Source organism: Mustelus asterias, chromosome 14 (assembly GCF_964213995.1).
Source record: "Mustelus asterias chromosome 14, sMusAst1.hap1.1, whole genome shotgun sequence".
Classification (NCBI taxonomy): Eukaryota; Metazoa; Chordata; class Chondrichthyes; order Carcharhiniformes; family Triakidae; genus Mustelus; species Mustelus asterias.
In genome coordinates, this window is record NC_135814.1 from 9,357,671 (window position 1) to 9,372,444 (window position 14,774).

Consider the following 14,774-nt stretch of genomic DNA (forward strand, 5'->3'; position numbering starts at 1 on the left):
TAATCAATCTATCGGGAAGCAATTTGGACAAGGCTACTTATCCAGCTTATAAAACGTTCACCTGCTGTACATCACAACCTTGTTTTGTTTCCCCCATTTCAAGCAACACCACACAAGCTCCTCCGATGACACAAGAGCACGAGCTTAAAAGGAGGGTGCAACGAAGACAGGTGGGAAAAGGCACAAGTAGAACGTAAACCAAAGTACAGACTAGCTGGGCCGAATGGCCTATTACTGTGCTGCAAATTACTATGGAGGTAACAAAGGGAATTGACAGGTAGGAATTAAGCAAGCCTGTTTTTGGAAAACCAGAGCAAGAAATGCTAGCAGATTTGCATGCACTGTACCTGAAGGTGTCGTCAATTCAGGGTGTTTAACAGGAGATAGCTACTTACTTCAGAATTAAATGGGAAAATTGAGGAAGGTGGGAAATTAGGATCAAGACATTGATCATTTGCCATGGCTGACATGAATAGCTAATTAGCCTACTTTTGTCCCTAAATATGCTGTCCAAAGATAAACTTGAGTTATATAGAGAACAAACAAACAAATTAGGAGGAGTATGCCACTCGAGCCTGGTCCACCATTCAGAAAGATCATGGCTGATCTGATTGCAACCTCAACTCCACATTCCCACCTACCCTCAATGACCTTGTTTATCAAGAATTTACCTACCTCTACCTTAAAAATATTCAAAGACTAATCCTTCCACCACCTTCTGAAGAGCATTCCCTCAGAAAAGAAAATCTCATTCTTTGTCTCAAATGGGTGACCTCATGTTTTCAAATTGTGACCTCCTAGCTCTAGATTCTCCCAAAAGGGGAAACATCCTTCTGACATCCACCCAGTCAAGTCGTTTCTTACTCTTCCAAATTCCAGCGGTTCCAAGCTCAGCCAGTCCAACCTTTCCTCATAAGACAAGGCTCAATTGCTGATGAATGCTGAGTTTGTCAGCTTCGGCCAGAGTGGTACTGAGGGAGATACAAATGTCCTCCGTGCACCTGACTCAAGGAGGATGGGATACAATGGCCGGTTCACATTCTTGATCATTATGTACTGGCCTCTCTGTGGCTGTGTCCACCATACTCACTCAAATATCCTGCCAACATTCACGCTTGAAGCTCAAGCATTACTCTCATAAGATATTAATGATTTTGGCATGAAGATAACCACTAAACAAAAGAATTGATTTGCATGACAAATTAAGTACTGCTCCCTGCTGCGCTGTATGAAGAACAAATTATCCTCTCTGTACAAGCTTAAAATGTAACTGTTGTACACTATTATCCCTGCTTCCCCACCCACTTTCCCACATCACTGGCAAATGAGTGTTGAACCTTTGTCGTGATACATTCCCACTGACACAAATATCTCATTTATTATTCAATGAATTTGGAGTGTTACAGCTGGCAGATTATCTGACCACAAGAATGGCGGGGACGGGGGGGAAAAAAAAAAGAGAGGGGGAGTGAGGGATTGGCATCAGTGCCTTCGCTAATCTTTGCTTCACCCAATGTCCACAGATGCATTCCCAGCAGAGGGAACAGTCTCCAGAAACAAAGACTGTTACGAAGTATGATGGAGGACCGGCCTCACAAACGAGGTTAAAACTGGCCCTTCTGTTCCTCCAACTGTAGGTCATCCATCTGAAGCATTAAGTCTCCAAAAATGCTCTTGGATCGGCTAAGTTGTTTCAGATTTCCAGCCATGGCGGTATTTTGCTTTTACTTAGCTACCCTGAACATTGCTTTAGAAGCTAAATGACAAGAACAAAAAGGACAAAAAGGATTTGTGATATATTTGAATGCGCGTCATCACCACCATTCAATGTGCCACAGCAATTCTTAACTTGTCAATCAAAAATCCTTTAGATTTTATACACTGTGCACATGCCCCAATCACCTCAGTAAAAGGAAACCAGTTGAATGGAACATTGAAAATAAGAAATAGAATAGGAAGGGTAAATCCGAAACAAAACTTCAAATAAGGGAGAGGCAAGAGTTCAAACAGCCCTTAAGGCAGGAAAGGTATCCTCACACAAGGGCTGTTCAACTTAGGTATGGCTATGAAGGCAACCACTGTGGAATCATTTAAAATACATGAGATGTTGTGGTGGGAGGACTGCAAGTTTGCCGTAGGAGAGCACAGGAGCTGGATGGGTTGATTGACTATTCATCTTGTGATCCAGTGCACAGTGAATCACAATAACTGCAGAACTGTGCCAACTCTTCACCTCTCTCATCCTTATTTTCCTACAATCTCGACGCACAAAGCTTTAGCTTGACATCAGCCACCCACAACTTTGTGATTTATCTCACATTCTCTCCTACTCGCCCGACTCTGTTAATATTCTGCACGATGAGTCCTGGTCTTTAGCTGACATTCTTAGTGGTAAAATAAATCTAGTGCATAGGTTGAACACTGAGGATGTGGGCATCAGTGTAAGCAAAGAACCACTTCATTGCTCTTTCAGGATATACTGGTAGAAAGCAACCGCATCCATCTTTTACTGACTTTGAGCAAAGAGCACAGCTATGAGAGGAGATCGGATCAGCTAGGATTGTTTTCCTTAGAACAGGAAGGATGTGGAAAAGATTGAAAGGGTGCAGAGACGATTTACAAGGATGTTGCCTGGATTGAGTGGCATGCCTTAGGCTGAGGGAGCTCGGTCTTTTCTCCTTGGAGACGTAGGATGAGAGGAGACCTAATAGAGGTATTTAAGATGTTGAGAGGCATAGATCGGGTGGACTCTCAGAGGCTTTTTCCCAGGGTGGAAATGGCTGCTGCGAGAGGACACAGGTTTAAGGTGCTGGGGTGTAGGTACAGGGGAAATGTTAGGGGGAAGTTTTTCACACAGAGGGTGGTGGGTGAGTGGAAACGGCTGCTGTCAGTGGTGGTGGAGGCAAACTCAATCGGGTCTTTTAAGAGACTCCTGGATGAGTACATGGGACTTAATAGGATGGAGGGTTATAGGTAGGCCTAGAAGGTAGGGATATGTTCAGCACAACTTGTAGGTCCGAAGGGCCTGTTTTGTGCTGTAGTTTTCTATGTTTCTATGTAATAGTGGTATACAAAATAATGAGAGGGCTAGACAAGGAGGACTCGTTTCCCTTAGCTGTGGGGTCAATTATTGGGCGGCATGGTGGCACAGTGGTTAGCACTGTTGCCTCGCAGTGCCAGAGACCAGTGTTCGATTCCTGGCTTGGGTCACTATCTGCGTGGAGTCTGCACATTCTCCCCATGTTTGTGTGCGTTTCTTCCGGGTGCTCCGGTTTCCTCTCTCAACCCGAAAGATATGCTGGTTAGGTGCATTGGCCATGCTAAATTCTCCCTCAGTGTACCCGAACAGGCGCTGGAGTGTGGCAACTAGGGGATTTTTACAGTAACTTCATTGCAGTGTTAATACAAGCCTACTGGAGACACTAATAAATAAACTTTAGATTTAAAATGATTGGTAGAAGGATTTGAGGAGACATGGGGAATAGGGGAGGCGATGGCCTAGTGGTTTTATCGCTAGACTATTAATCCAGAAACAGCTAATGTTCTGGGGACCAGAGTTCGAATCCTGCCATGGCAGATTGCGGAATTTGAATTCAATATAAAAAAAAATATTTGGAATCAAGACTGAAGACCATGAAACCATTGTCGATTGTTGTAAGAACACACCTGGTTCACTAACGTCCTTTAGGGAAGGAAATCTGCCATCCTTACCTGGTCCTGACCCACAGCAGTGTGGTTGACACTCAACTGTTCTCCAAAGGGCAACTAGGGATGGACAATAAATGCTGGCCCAGCCAGCGACGCCTATGTCCCATGAATGAATAAAAAAAACTCATCCCAGGAGATGTGGGGGCCTGGAACTCATGGTCTAGTTTGTGGCTGAAGTGCTGAGGTACCCGGATCTACACCTGAAGGGCTGTAACCTGCAAGGCTACGGACCACGTGCTGGAAAGTGGGATTCAAATGAGTGGCTAGTTTCTTTTTTTTCTCTTCCTTGGCCAGTGACGACACGATGGGCTGAATGGCCTCTTTCCATACTGTAACCCTTCTGTGGTCCCCTTCCTAACTGCCCTGGGGGTGGACCTACACCACAGGAACAGCAGAGATTCAAGAAGACGTTCCCCCCGCCCCCACCACCTTCTCCAGGGTAATTAGCGATGGGAAATAAATGCTGACCCTAACCAGCGACGCCCACATCCTATGAATAAATAATAAAAAATGCTGATAGAAATATGGCATCAGCTTGTGAGTGATTGGATCAGCATGTTTATAATGTTAAAAAGGATCCAATAGGGCAGATGCAGAAATTATTTCCTTTGATGGGCAGGGCTGTCGAGGGGGAGAGGTAAGCATCTTGGGCTGCTTTGACAGGTTAAAGCTGCTCTATAAGTACCATTTCGGATAATCTTAAAATTGGGGCTAAGCCATTTGGGGGAGAAATCAGGAAGCATTCCTTCACACAAAGAATAGTGGAAATCTGAAATACTTTCCTACAAAATGAATGAGGCAGGTGGAGCTTTTGAGATGGAGAACAATAGATATTTCTTGGGCGACGCTATTAAAGGGTAAGCAGCTAAGCAGGTAACTGGAGGTCAGTCTCGAACTCACTCGAATAGCAGGACAGACTTTAGAGTCTGAATGATCAGCTCCTGTGTTCTCAGCAGATGAGCATAAACCAAACATGCCTGGTGGGCACAGGGTAGGGGTCTGAAAGCTGGTTAGGGAGCCTGTCGACACCTTTAAAACAAATGTGCAGCAAATAAATAAATCCAACAGAGGGAAATATTAGGAGAGAGATGGAGGCACGAGAATGAGTCAAATCAAAATGATTTATTGCTGTTAAAAGATAAATAACTTACCCACAATCTACCCAGGCAATGGTGCCCTGCCCTTTCACTGCTTCTGCCACGTCTGAGAGCAGTTTCAGCGGTCGTTCAGCAGTGGCAGCTATCACACAGTAAGAAAGCAAACACGGGCGTTAGTGAGCATTGCTTATCACCCAGCATTCTGCTGTGCAAAGATTCAGGCTCGGTCAATAGATTATCAAAATACACTGAACTCATGAACAAGCCCTTCAGCAATACCGCGGTTGCCATGTAATCACCCAACCAGGCACACACTGGCTGCAAGGAGCCTGGTGAAATCTGCCAAACTCGCCTGCACCAGTGCAGTGTGACAATGGCTGAGCACGGTGTTACAACATCTGGGGAAAGGAAAGGTAAGACAACGAAGAATCACCTCCCCACAGCCATTCCCAATCAACGGTGGAAATCCAGGAGCAGGCAATACTGGTTGCTTCACAGGTCGAGAGAACAGGATGCACACGGACAGAAGCTAGATCAGTGCTGTGCGCACTCTCAAACTTCTGAACAATCTTAGCAAAAGAACTTCAAAGGCAGCAAGAAGCTGAGTTTACAGACCCAAGAAGGTCGCATTGCAGGGATCTCTGAGGAGCCAGTGAATCTCGGCTGGGGGGGGCAGTCGACGAGCTACATCTCTAGGGAGGAGGAAGACAAGGTTAGAATTTGGGGAAAAGAAAAAAAGTGAGAGTAAGCCTGGAGCACGAGCTCTGGGGGAGTTATCACTGTTTACCAACTCCAGCTAGAAGTGCAACGGTGAAAGGGAGAGGGGGACATGCCAAATGAGAATTGGACTTCACTCCAACAGCCTACTCTTGGGCAAATTGCTTGCTGTCAACTGACCAACCAAGCTCACATGTGAAGAATTTTGACATGTCGAAGGACCGGGCTATTTCCTGGGATGGCAGGTCTGTCATACATGAGGAGAGGCTAAGTCAGTTAGGATTATATTCACTGGAATTTAGAAGGGTGAGAGGGGATCTCATAGAAACTTTGAAATATTAACAGGATTAGATAGGGTGGATTCAGAAAGAAATGTTCCCAATGGCGGGGGAGTTCAGAACTAGGGGTCATAGTTTGAGGATAAGGGGTAAACCTTTTAGGTTGAGTTGAGGAGAAATTTCTTCACCCAGAGGGTGGTGAATGTGTGGAATTCACTACCACAGAATGTAGTTGAGGCCAAAACTGTGAGAGATTCCAAGAAAAAATTAGATATAGCTCTTGGGACTAAAGGGATGTGAGGGGGAAGGAAGGATCCGGATATTGAATTAGATGATCAGCCATCATTAAAATGAATGGTGCAGCAGGCTTGAAGGGCCGAATGGCCTACTCCTGCTTCTAGTTTCTATATTCGCCTGCTGCCACCACACCCAACTCCAGGAAGAGTTTGTCTTTAAAAAAAAATCAATAACTAACCGTGAAAGCTGTTGGAATGTTGTGAAATGTCAACTTTCCATTTAAATTCTCTTATTTTAATGCACTGTCATTTCACAGCAGTCAAATTTCTTCACACACCTGGTTTAACAATTTTATCTTTTCGGTATTTGCACAAGTACTGTCCAAATACAAGCACTAAGTGACTCACATCGCACCTGGGCTATCATTAGAGTGCTTCGGCTACTATATAGTACATTAGCTCAAAATGTGCCATGAAATAGTATTGTCTAAATTCACTCGAGGTGTGAGAGTCATTGGCCAGCCTGGCATTTCCCTACCCCTGGTCGCCCTCCTCCTTCTCAGGCTGCTGCGTCTTTGCTTTGTGGTGTTCTGGTACAACTGAGAGGCTTGCTAGGTCATTCTAGAGGCCAGCTGAAAGTCAGTCACTTTAGCGTGGAGCTGGATTCAGATATAGGTCAGGCTGGGTGTTAAAAGACAGAAGGTGTCCTTCCCGAAGGACATTCGCGAACACAGTTGGCTTTTTACAACAGCTTCATGTCACAGCTATTGATTTCTTTTTGCTTTGTTTTTAAAAGGTGTGCCTCCTTTTTCTCGATAGCATTCCAGTCAGGGATATACACTGTTTGTGCAGCTTCACAGGCAAATAGGCTGCATCTTCACAAAGCCTTAACTGCTGATTAAAATACAGCGCACAGAACTGAGAGTAGGATTTAGGCAACGTGGGTGTGAAATTTCCATGTTCTAAAGACCAGCTGGAGATGTTGTTCGTACTGTCCAAATGTGGGTTCTTCCTGAAGAGAGTTTGGTGAGCTACACAATGCTGGTGGTTACACACCATCACAGTGGTGGTGGGAACAGTTCGAGGTGATGGTTTTGACATGACACCAACTCATGTAAATAAAGAAAGGACTGTAACTGGAGGACAATATTAGACGTGCTTGAACCTTGCTACAATTCTTCGAAGAGCCATCTTTTAAGGTGCCATATTTCATTCTGAAATTTGACTAACAATTAAAGATATTGTCCTTGGACTTGCCTGTCCCCCTTGGGTCCACTTTTCATTTAGTCCTCAATTTTCCTTTTCAGTTTTCTGACTCTCATTGTTCACCTATCTCCCCCAATGCTACTTCAGGGAATGGGGGACTGGCCTTCAGCCATCCCATGTTCAACCTGGGGCTCTTTCAAAGAAGATGGACAAGGAAGGGCCTTCAATTACCATTTTCAATAAAAAAGGAAACGTATCACTTGGCAACACACCAAAGGTCACCCATATCTAATAAAAAATGACAACACATTGGGTGAGACAAAAGCAACAATTTGCATTTATATGGTGTCCTTAATGCATCAAAATGCCCCAAGTGCTTCACAGCACTATTAGCAAACCAATGGTGACACAAGGGTATGTTGGGGAAGGTGGCCAAAGGTTTGATCAAAGAGGTAGGTTTTAACCATTGTAAAGGAGGAGCAGCAGGGAGGGGAAAGGTTTAATTAAGCCAGCTGAAAGTCAGTCACTTTGATGTGGAACTGGAGTTTCACATCGGCCAGGTTGGGCGTTGAGGACAGCAGATCTCCTTCCCAAATGGCAAGACAGCTAATAGAACAGCTTCTAATGGTGGAATGATCAAAACAGAAGATGCACAAGAGGTATAAAGAGGAGCCAAGAGGTATAAAGTGGAGCAATGCAGATATTTTGGGGAATTATGGGGCTGGAGAAGGTTACAAATATATAGAAGAATTGGAAAACAAGAATGAGAATTATAAAATTTGAGGCAATACTTAACCTGGGAGCCATTACAAGTCATGGAGTAGCAACAATAGGTGACAAGGACTTGGTACAAGTTCAGATTTAGGTGGAGGAGGAGTTTTAGATTAGTTTAAGATTATAAAGGATGGAAGATAAGAATCTCGTCACATCTAGACCAAACCTTTCTAAGAATGAGGGTTTCAGAAGCAAATGGGCTTAACCAGTGCAGAGTGAAGCAATGTTACAAAGATGGACTGAGGCAGCCTAATGTGAATATGGGCTGGTAGCTTACGTCAGGGTCAAATATAATACCGAGGTTGCAAACAGTTTGATTCAGCCTCAGACAGTTGTCAAAGACAGGGATAAAGTCAGTAGATAGGGAACGGAGTTTGGACAGGGACCGAAGACAATGGCTTTAGTATTTCTAATATCTAGCTGGAGGAAGTTTCTGCTCATCCAGTACTGGCCATCGAACAGGCTGTCTGACAGTGGGAGGGTTGAGAAAGTCATCAGTGTACATGCAGGACCGGATTGCATGCTTTTGAATGATGTCACCCATGCAGATAAGACATGATGTCATGATGCAGGTGAAAGGGGTGGGTTTTACAGGGCAGGGATAGGGTGCGTTTCACAGGGCAGGGTGTACGAAGTAAAAGCTCCAGGTTATCGGACAAAGACGCAGAATCTGCTCACCTGATTTGGAGTATAGCACCAACACGTTGTTTCTGGTCCGTGTGAGTTTCTTTAGTTCTTTTTGGTCATCGACTTTCTCAATCAGCGGAGACACTTTAGCTGCCATGAGGCAAGTGGACAGGACCGTCTTGGGGAGGAAAACAGGTAAATCAGGCAGCTGGAAATAGGTGCACTCAGAGGATAATGCCTGCAATGGTTCCATTGATTTCCCATAAATCTTACATCAGCAGAGTTCCAGACCTTAAGCACAGAAGTAGATACAAGCCGCTTTCACTATAATTTCACATGACTGGGCTATTTTGTTCAATACTGAAAATATTCGCCAAAAGACTAAAATTCCATTGCTGGAGAAACCATTTCACTGTTCAAAAATAGCTCTCCCTATAAATTAGCATTTACAGTGGTTACGCAAAGTTAACTTGGCCTTTTAAAGGTTCAGCTTGGTGCCAGTTACCCTGAGATTTTTATGGGGTAAACCAATTAAACTAAATTAACCAAACTGCGGGACAAATCAAAAGAGCAGCTCCTTAAAGGGACACTGCATCAAACAAAAGGTACTCTATATTGGATAAATGCTCAATGTTAATGGCCACTGGCTTTGCATCAACAACTCGCATTTTTATAACATGCCAATTATAGAATCCTACAGTGCAGAAAGAGGCCATTTGGCCCATCGAGCCTGTACCGACCACAATCCCACCCGGGCCCTATCCTCATTGCCCCATGTATTTACCCTAGCTAGTCCCCCCTGACACTAAGGGGCAATTCAGCATGGCCAATCCACCTAACCCGCACATCTTTAGAGTGTGGGAGGAAACCGGAACACCTGGAGGAAACCCACGCAGACACGGGGAGAACGTGCAAACTCTACACAGACAGTGACCCAGGCTGGGATTCGAACTCAGGACCCTGGCGCTGTGAGTCAGCAGCGCTAACCACTGTGTCACTCTGCCGCCCAATGTAATAAATCATTCCAAGGAATGTGACTGGGAGGCAGTGGTGTAATGGTATTGTCATTGGACTAGGATAATGCTCTGGGGACTCAGGTTCAAACTCCAGGGATAAAAAGGTTGTGGGATGGAATTCCAGAGCTTAGAGCCTAGGCAAAGTCCAAAGATGTGAAAATTAGGTGGATTGGCCATGCTAAATTGTCCCTTAGCGTCCAAAGATGTGTAGGTTAGACAATTTGGCCATGGTAAATGCATGGGGCTTCAAGGATAAGGTGTGGGGTTGGGTTTTGGTAAGATTCAATGGGCCGAATGTCCTCCTTCTGCACTGTAGGGATCCTATGGTTGTTCTGCCTTAAATGTGCATCTGAAGACACGGCCGCCAAAGGTGGAATAATTAAAATCAACCATGCGCAAAAGGCTAAAATTGGAGTGGAGAGAGCTCTGAGGCTTGCAAGTCTGGGGAGGTGATGGCCTAGCGGTATTATTTCTAGCCTATTAATCCAGAAACTCAGCTAATGTTCTGGGGACCCGGGTTCGAATCCTGCCACGGCAGGTGGCGGAATTTGAATTCAATAAAAAATATCTGGAATTACGAATCTACCGATGACCATGAAACCATTGTCGATTGTCATAAAAACCCATCTGGCTCACTAATGTCCTTTAGGGAAGGAAATCTGATGCCCTTACCTGGTCTGGCCTACATGTGACTCCAGAGTCACAGCAATGTGGTTGACTCTCAATTGCCCTCCAAGGACAACTAGGGATGGGCAATAAATGCTGGCCCAGCCAGCGACGTCCATGTCCCATGAATGAGTTTTAAAAAAACACATTTACAGAGATAGGAAGGAATAAGGTTGTGGAGGGATTTGGAAACAAGGATGAGAATGTTAAATGGAGGTGCTGACAGGCCAGGAACCGCGCCGTCAGCCAGAAAGCACAGCGGTGATAGTGCAAGTTAGAGTACGAGCAGCAGGTTAATATCAGATGGGAGATAGAGGCTGGCCAGGACAGCTTGGAATAGTTAAGTGCAGAGGTAACACACATGTGCATGAAGTTTCAACAGGGGAAGCTAAGGCAGGAGCAGAGTTGACCAATGTAGCAAGGGTGGAAGTTAGCAGTCTTCACATCCCTTTTCAAACCTTTACCTAAATAAACGATTCCGAACTCCAGAGTTCAGAGTGAATCCTCGTGACTGCGCTTCACTTATTGAAATCTATCACAATTGCCCAGCTTTCAGTTAATGGAAGAGACTACAAACCAAGGCTTGGTCTATAGTCCAGTGCGTAGATTTATTTGGCACCAAACAAGCAGTATCTATTTTCCTCATATTGCCAAAGCAAGCAAAATGATTCTCCTGCACTATCTCAAATACAAATTACATCCTTGAAACAGGGTTGCTCATTTCTTTGCCAACATGAAGCCACTGATTGATTCAGTTTAGCAGAGTTTTCAGGCAGACAGTAGGCTTGCGCAAGCAGCAATGCATAGATCCTTCAACATCTTTCAAAAATAAATTGAAACAAAATAATTAGACAATGCTATCTCTAATAATTGCATTAGGTTCATCATTATTAATGGCTTGTCAATTACCAAAAGTGCTGGTCTTGATAAGCAATTAGAACAAAGCTTCAACGCAATGCTCAGTCTGTTGGACAAAAGGGTCAAGATAACCAAACTGTATCTGTGGCAACTGCTTTGAATTAGCTGAGAGAAGAGTCCTTCAACAACAATTAAAGCTCACAGACCAAACTGTCTATCTCGTTCGAAAGTGTTAAAATTAGAAATTGTGATGTGCATTCCACATGACAGGGCGAAATGCAAGCACTAACTTATCTCCAACTTGGAGAGTGCCATGTTCGGTGAGAAAGAAGTGTTAATTTCAGTCCCGTACAAGGTGAACAGGCTTTCAATCAGAAACTCTAGCTGCTTCCGCACCATGGTATGTTGAAGTTGACTGTATCACTCACCCTGCTGGAAGATTAGGTCACCCAGCACAAACTGGCACGGTGGCACAGTGGTTAGCACTGCTGCCTCACAGCGCCAGGGGCCCGGGTTCGATCCCCGGCTTGAGTCACTGTCTGTGTGGAGTTTGCATGTTCTCCCCGTGGGTTTCCTCCGGGTGCTCTGGTTTCCTCCCACAGTCTGAAAGACGTGCTGGTTAGGTGCATTGACCCGAACAGTTGCCATAGTGTGGCGACTAGGGTAATTTCACAGTAACTTCATTGCAGTGTTAATGTAAGTCTTACTTGTGACACTAATAAATAAACTTAACTTAATTAACATGGGAGCTGGCACTGAGTGGGGATGAGGAGTGTTGACACTGGGCAAAGCCAATAAACTCTCTCACCAAGGGAAGGCTCTTCTGCATCTTAGTTTTGAATTCACCAGCCGACTGGAATCCTGTCAAACACTCCTTTCCCTGAATAGTTCAGTTATGCATTGGACAGAGTTCTCACTTGAGGGGAGTACAGAGGGAGTGCTGCACTCTGACAGGTGCTCTTTCGGGAAGAGATGGTAAACCCAGGCCTTGTCTGAGATTCAGGCAGAGGTTTAAAGAGTAGGAAGCTCGACCGACATGCCGAGCAAGATTGTGGCTTCCAACACCACCTACACAGACATTCATCACAATGCTGTTTGTTGTACATTACTTTGCACACATTGACTCAACGATTACCTACAGGACAGCAATGGCAGCTTTTCAAAGTGAATTAATTTTTTATGCAATTGTGAATATCCCAGTTAAATTGATAGGATATTTGCTGGATGTTAGAAGGATGAGGGAGAAACCTAGGAAATTCTAACAGGACAAGACAGGGTAGATGCAGGAAGGATGTTCTAGATTGGCGGGGGAGTCCAGAACCAGGGGTCCCAATCTAAGGATATGGGTAAAACATTTAGGATTAAGATGGAGAAAGGTTTCTTCACCTGGAGAGTGGTCAGCCTGTGGAACTTGTTACCACTGAAAGCAGTTGAGGTCAAAACATTGTCTGCTTTCAAGAATGAGTTAGATATAGCTCTTGGAGCTAAAGGGATTGAAGGATATGGGGAGAAAGCGGGAACAGGTTATTGAGTTGGATGATCAGCCATGATCAGAATGAAAGGCGAAAGAGGCTACAAGGGCTGAATGACAAAGAACAAAAGAACAAAGAACAATACAGCACAGGAACAGGCTCACTGGCCCACCAAGCCTGCTCCGATCACGCTGTCCTGTCTAAACCAACTGCCTGCATCCCTCTATTCCCAGCTATTCACATGTTTATCCGGAAAAGTCTTAAATGTCGCTAACATGTCTGCCTCAACCCCTCACTTGGCAGTGCATTCCAGGCCCCCACCATCCTCTGCGTTAAAAGTCTCCCCCGCACATCTCTACTGAACCTTTCCCCCCTTACCTTGAACTTGTGCCCCCTTGTAATTGGAAAAAGCTTTCAACTCTTCACCTTATCTATGCCCCTCATAATTTTATAAACTTCCATCAGGTCACTCCTCAGCCTTCATTTTTCCAGGGGGAACAATCCCAAATTATTCAATCTCTCCTCATAGCTAATACCCTCCATACCAGGCAACATCCCAGGAAACCTTTTCTATACTCCCTCCAAAGCCTCCATGTCCTTCTGGTGTGTGGTGACCAGAATTGGACACAGTATTCCAAATGTGGCCTAATCAATGTTTTTCATATAATTGCAACATAATTTGCCAACATTTATACTCAATGTCCCGTCCGATGAAGGCAAGCATGCCAGATACTTTCTTCACCACATTTTCCACCTGTGCTGCCACTTTAAAGGATCTGTGGGTCGGTACTCCCAGATCTGTCTGAGTGTCTATGCTCCTGATAGTTCTGCCACTTATTTTATAGCTCCCACCTGAATTGGATCTACCAAAATGCATCATCTTGCATTTGTCCGGATTAAATTCCATCTGCCATTTCTCCGCCCAATTTTCTAGCCTATCCATATCCTGCTGTATTCTCTGACAATCTTTATCACTATCCGCAACTAGTTATCATCCACCTACTTGCTAATCAGACCAGCTACGTTTTCTTCCAAGTCATTTATAAATATTACAAACAACAGAGGTCCCAGCACTGATCTCTGCAGAACACCACTTAACTTACAGACCTCCATTCAGAAAAACACCCAACTAACGCTACTGTCTGTCTTCTATGACCAAGCCAGTTCTGAATCCATCGAGCTAGTTCACCCTTGATCCCGTGTGATTTAATCTTTTGCACCAGCCTGCCATGAGGGACCTTGTCAAGTGACCTACTCCTGCTCCTATTTGCTATGTTTAGGAAAGGTTTAAGGGAGATGTGCGGGGGAGGTTTTTCCCACAGAAAGTGGTGAGTGCCTGGAACGCGCTGCCAGAGGTGGTGGACACAGAAAGAAGTCTAACAATACCAGGTTAAAGTCCAACAGGTTTATTTGGTAGCTCAAGCCACTAGCATTCGGAGCGCTGCTCCTTCATCAGGTGAGTGGGATTTCAGTTCACAAACAGGGCATATAAAGAAACAAACTCAATTTACAAAATAATGGTTGGAATGCGAGTCTTTACAGGTAATCAGTTCTTAAAGGTACAGATAACGTGAGTGGAGAGAGGGTTAAGCACAGGTTAAAGAGATGTGTATTGTCTCCAGCCAGGACAGTTAGTGAGATTTTGCAAGCTCAGGCAAGTCATGGGGGTTACAGATAGTGTGACATGAACCCAAGATCCCGGTTGAGGCCGTCTTCATGTGTGCGGAACCTGGCTATCAGTCTCTGCTCAGCAACTCTGCGTTGTGTGTCGTAAAGGCCGCCTTGGAGAACGCTTACCCGAAGGTCAGAGGCCAAATGCCTGTGGTGGAAGCAGGCACATTAGCAACATTTAATAGGTATCTAGATAGGTACATGAATAGGGAGCGATTAGAGAGATACAGACCAAGTAAAGGCAGAAGGTTTTATTTTAGTTTGGTTAGGGCATCATGATCGGCATTTGGAGGGCCGAAGGGCCTGATCCTCTGCTGTACTTTTTTTCGTTTCTATGTAATTGGGAATATCCCAAAGCTTTGAAAGGCTGTGCAAGTCCTGCTTTACTCACTCTACCAGATACATCACAGTTCAGATGTCTATCCTGCCAGTTTTCGATTGCAGTGAC

General features: G+C 44.7%; 1 protein-coding gene across 1 annotated transcript in view; it reads right to left on the bottom strand.

The window, feature by feature from the left end:
• The window catches only part of pdia5 (protein disulfide isomerase family A, member 5), a 140,127-nt gene that overhangs the window by 114,549 nt on the left and 10,804 nt on the right, over positions 1-14,774 (bottom strand). The window contains exons 2-3 of the mRNA XM_078227882.1: positions 8,695-8,821; positions 4,860-4,947 (exon numbers count right to left, since the gene is read on the bottom strand). Of these exons, the coding sequence (XP_078084008.1) occupies positions 4,860-4,947; positions 8,695-8,821 (215 nt within the window). The remainder of the gene's footprint in view (positions 1-4,859; positions 4,948-8,694; positions 8,822-14,774) is intronic.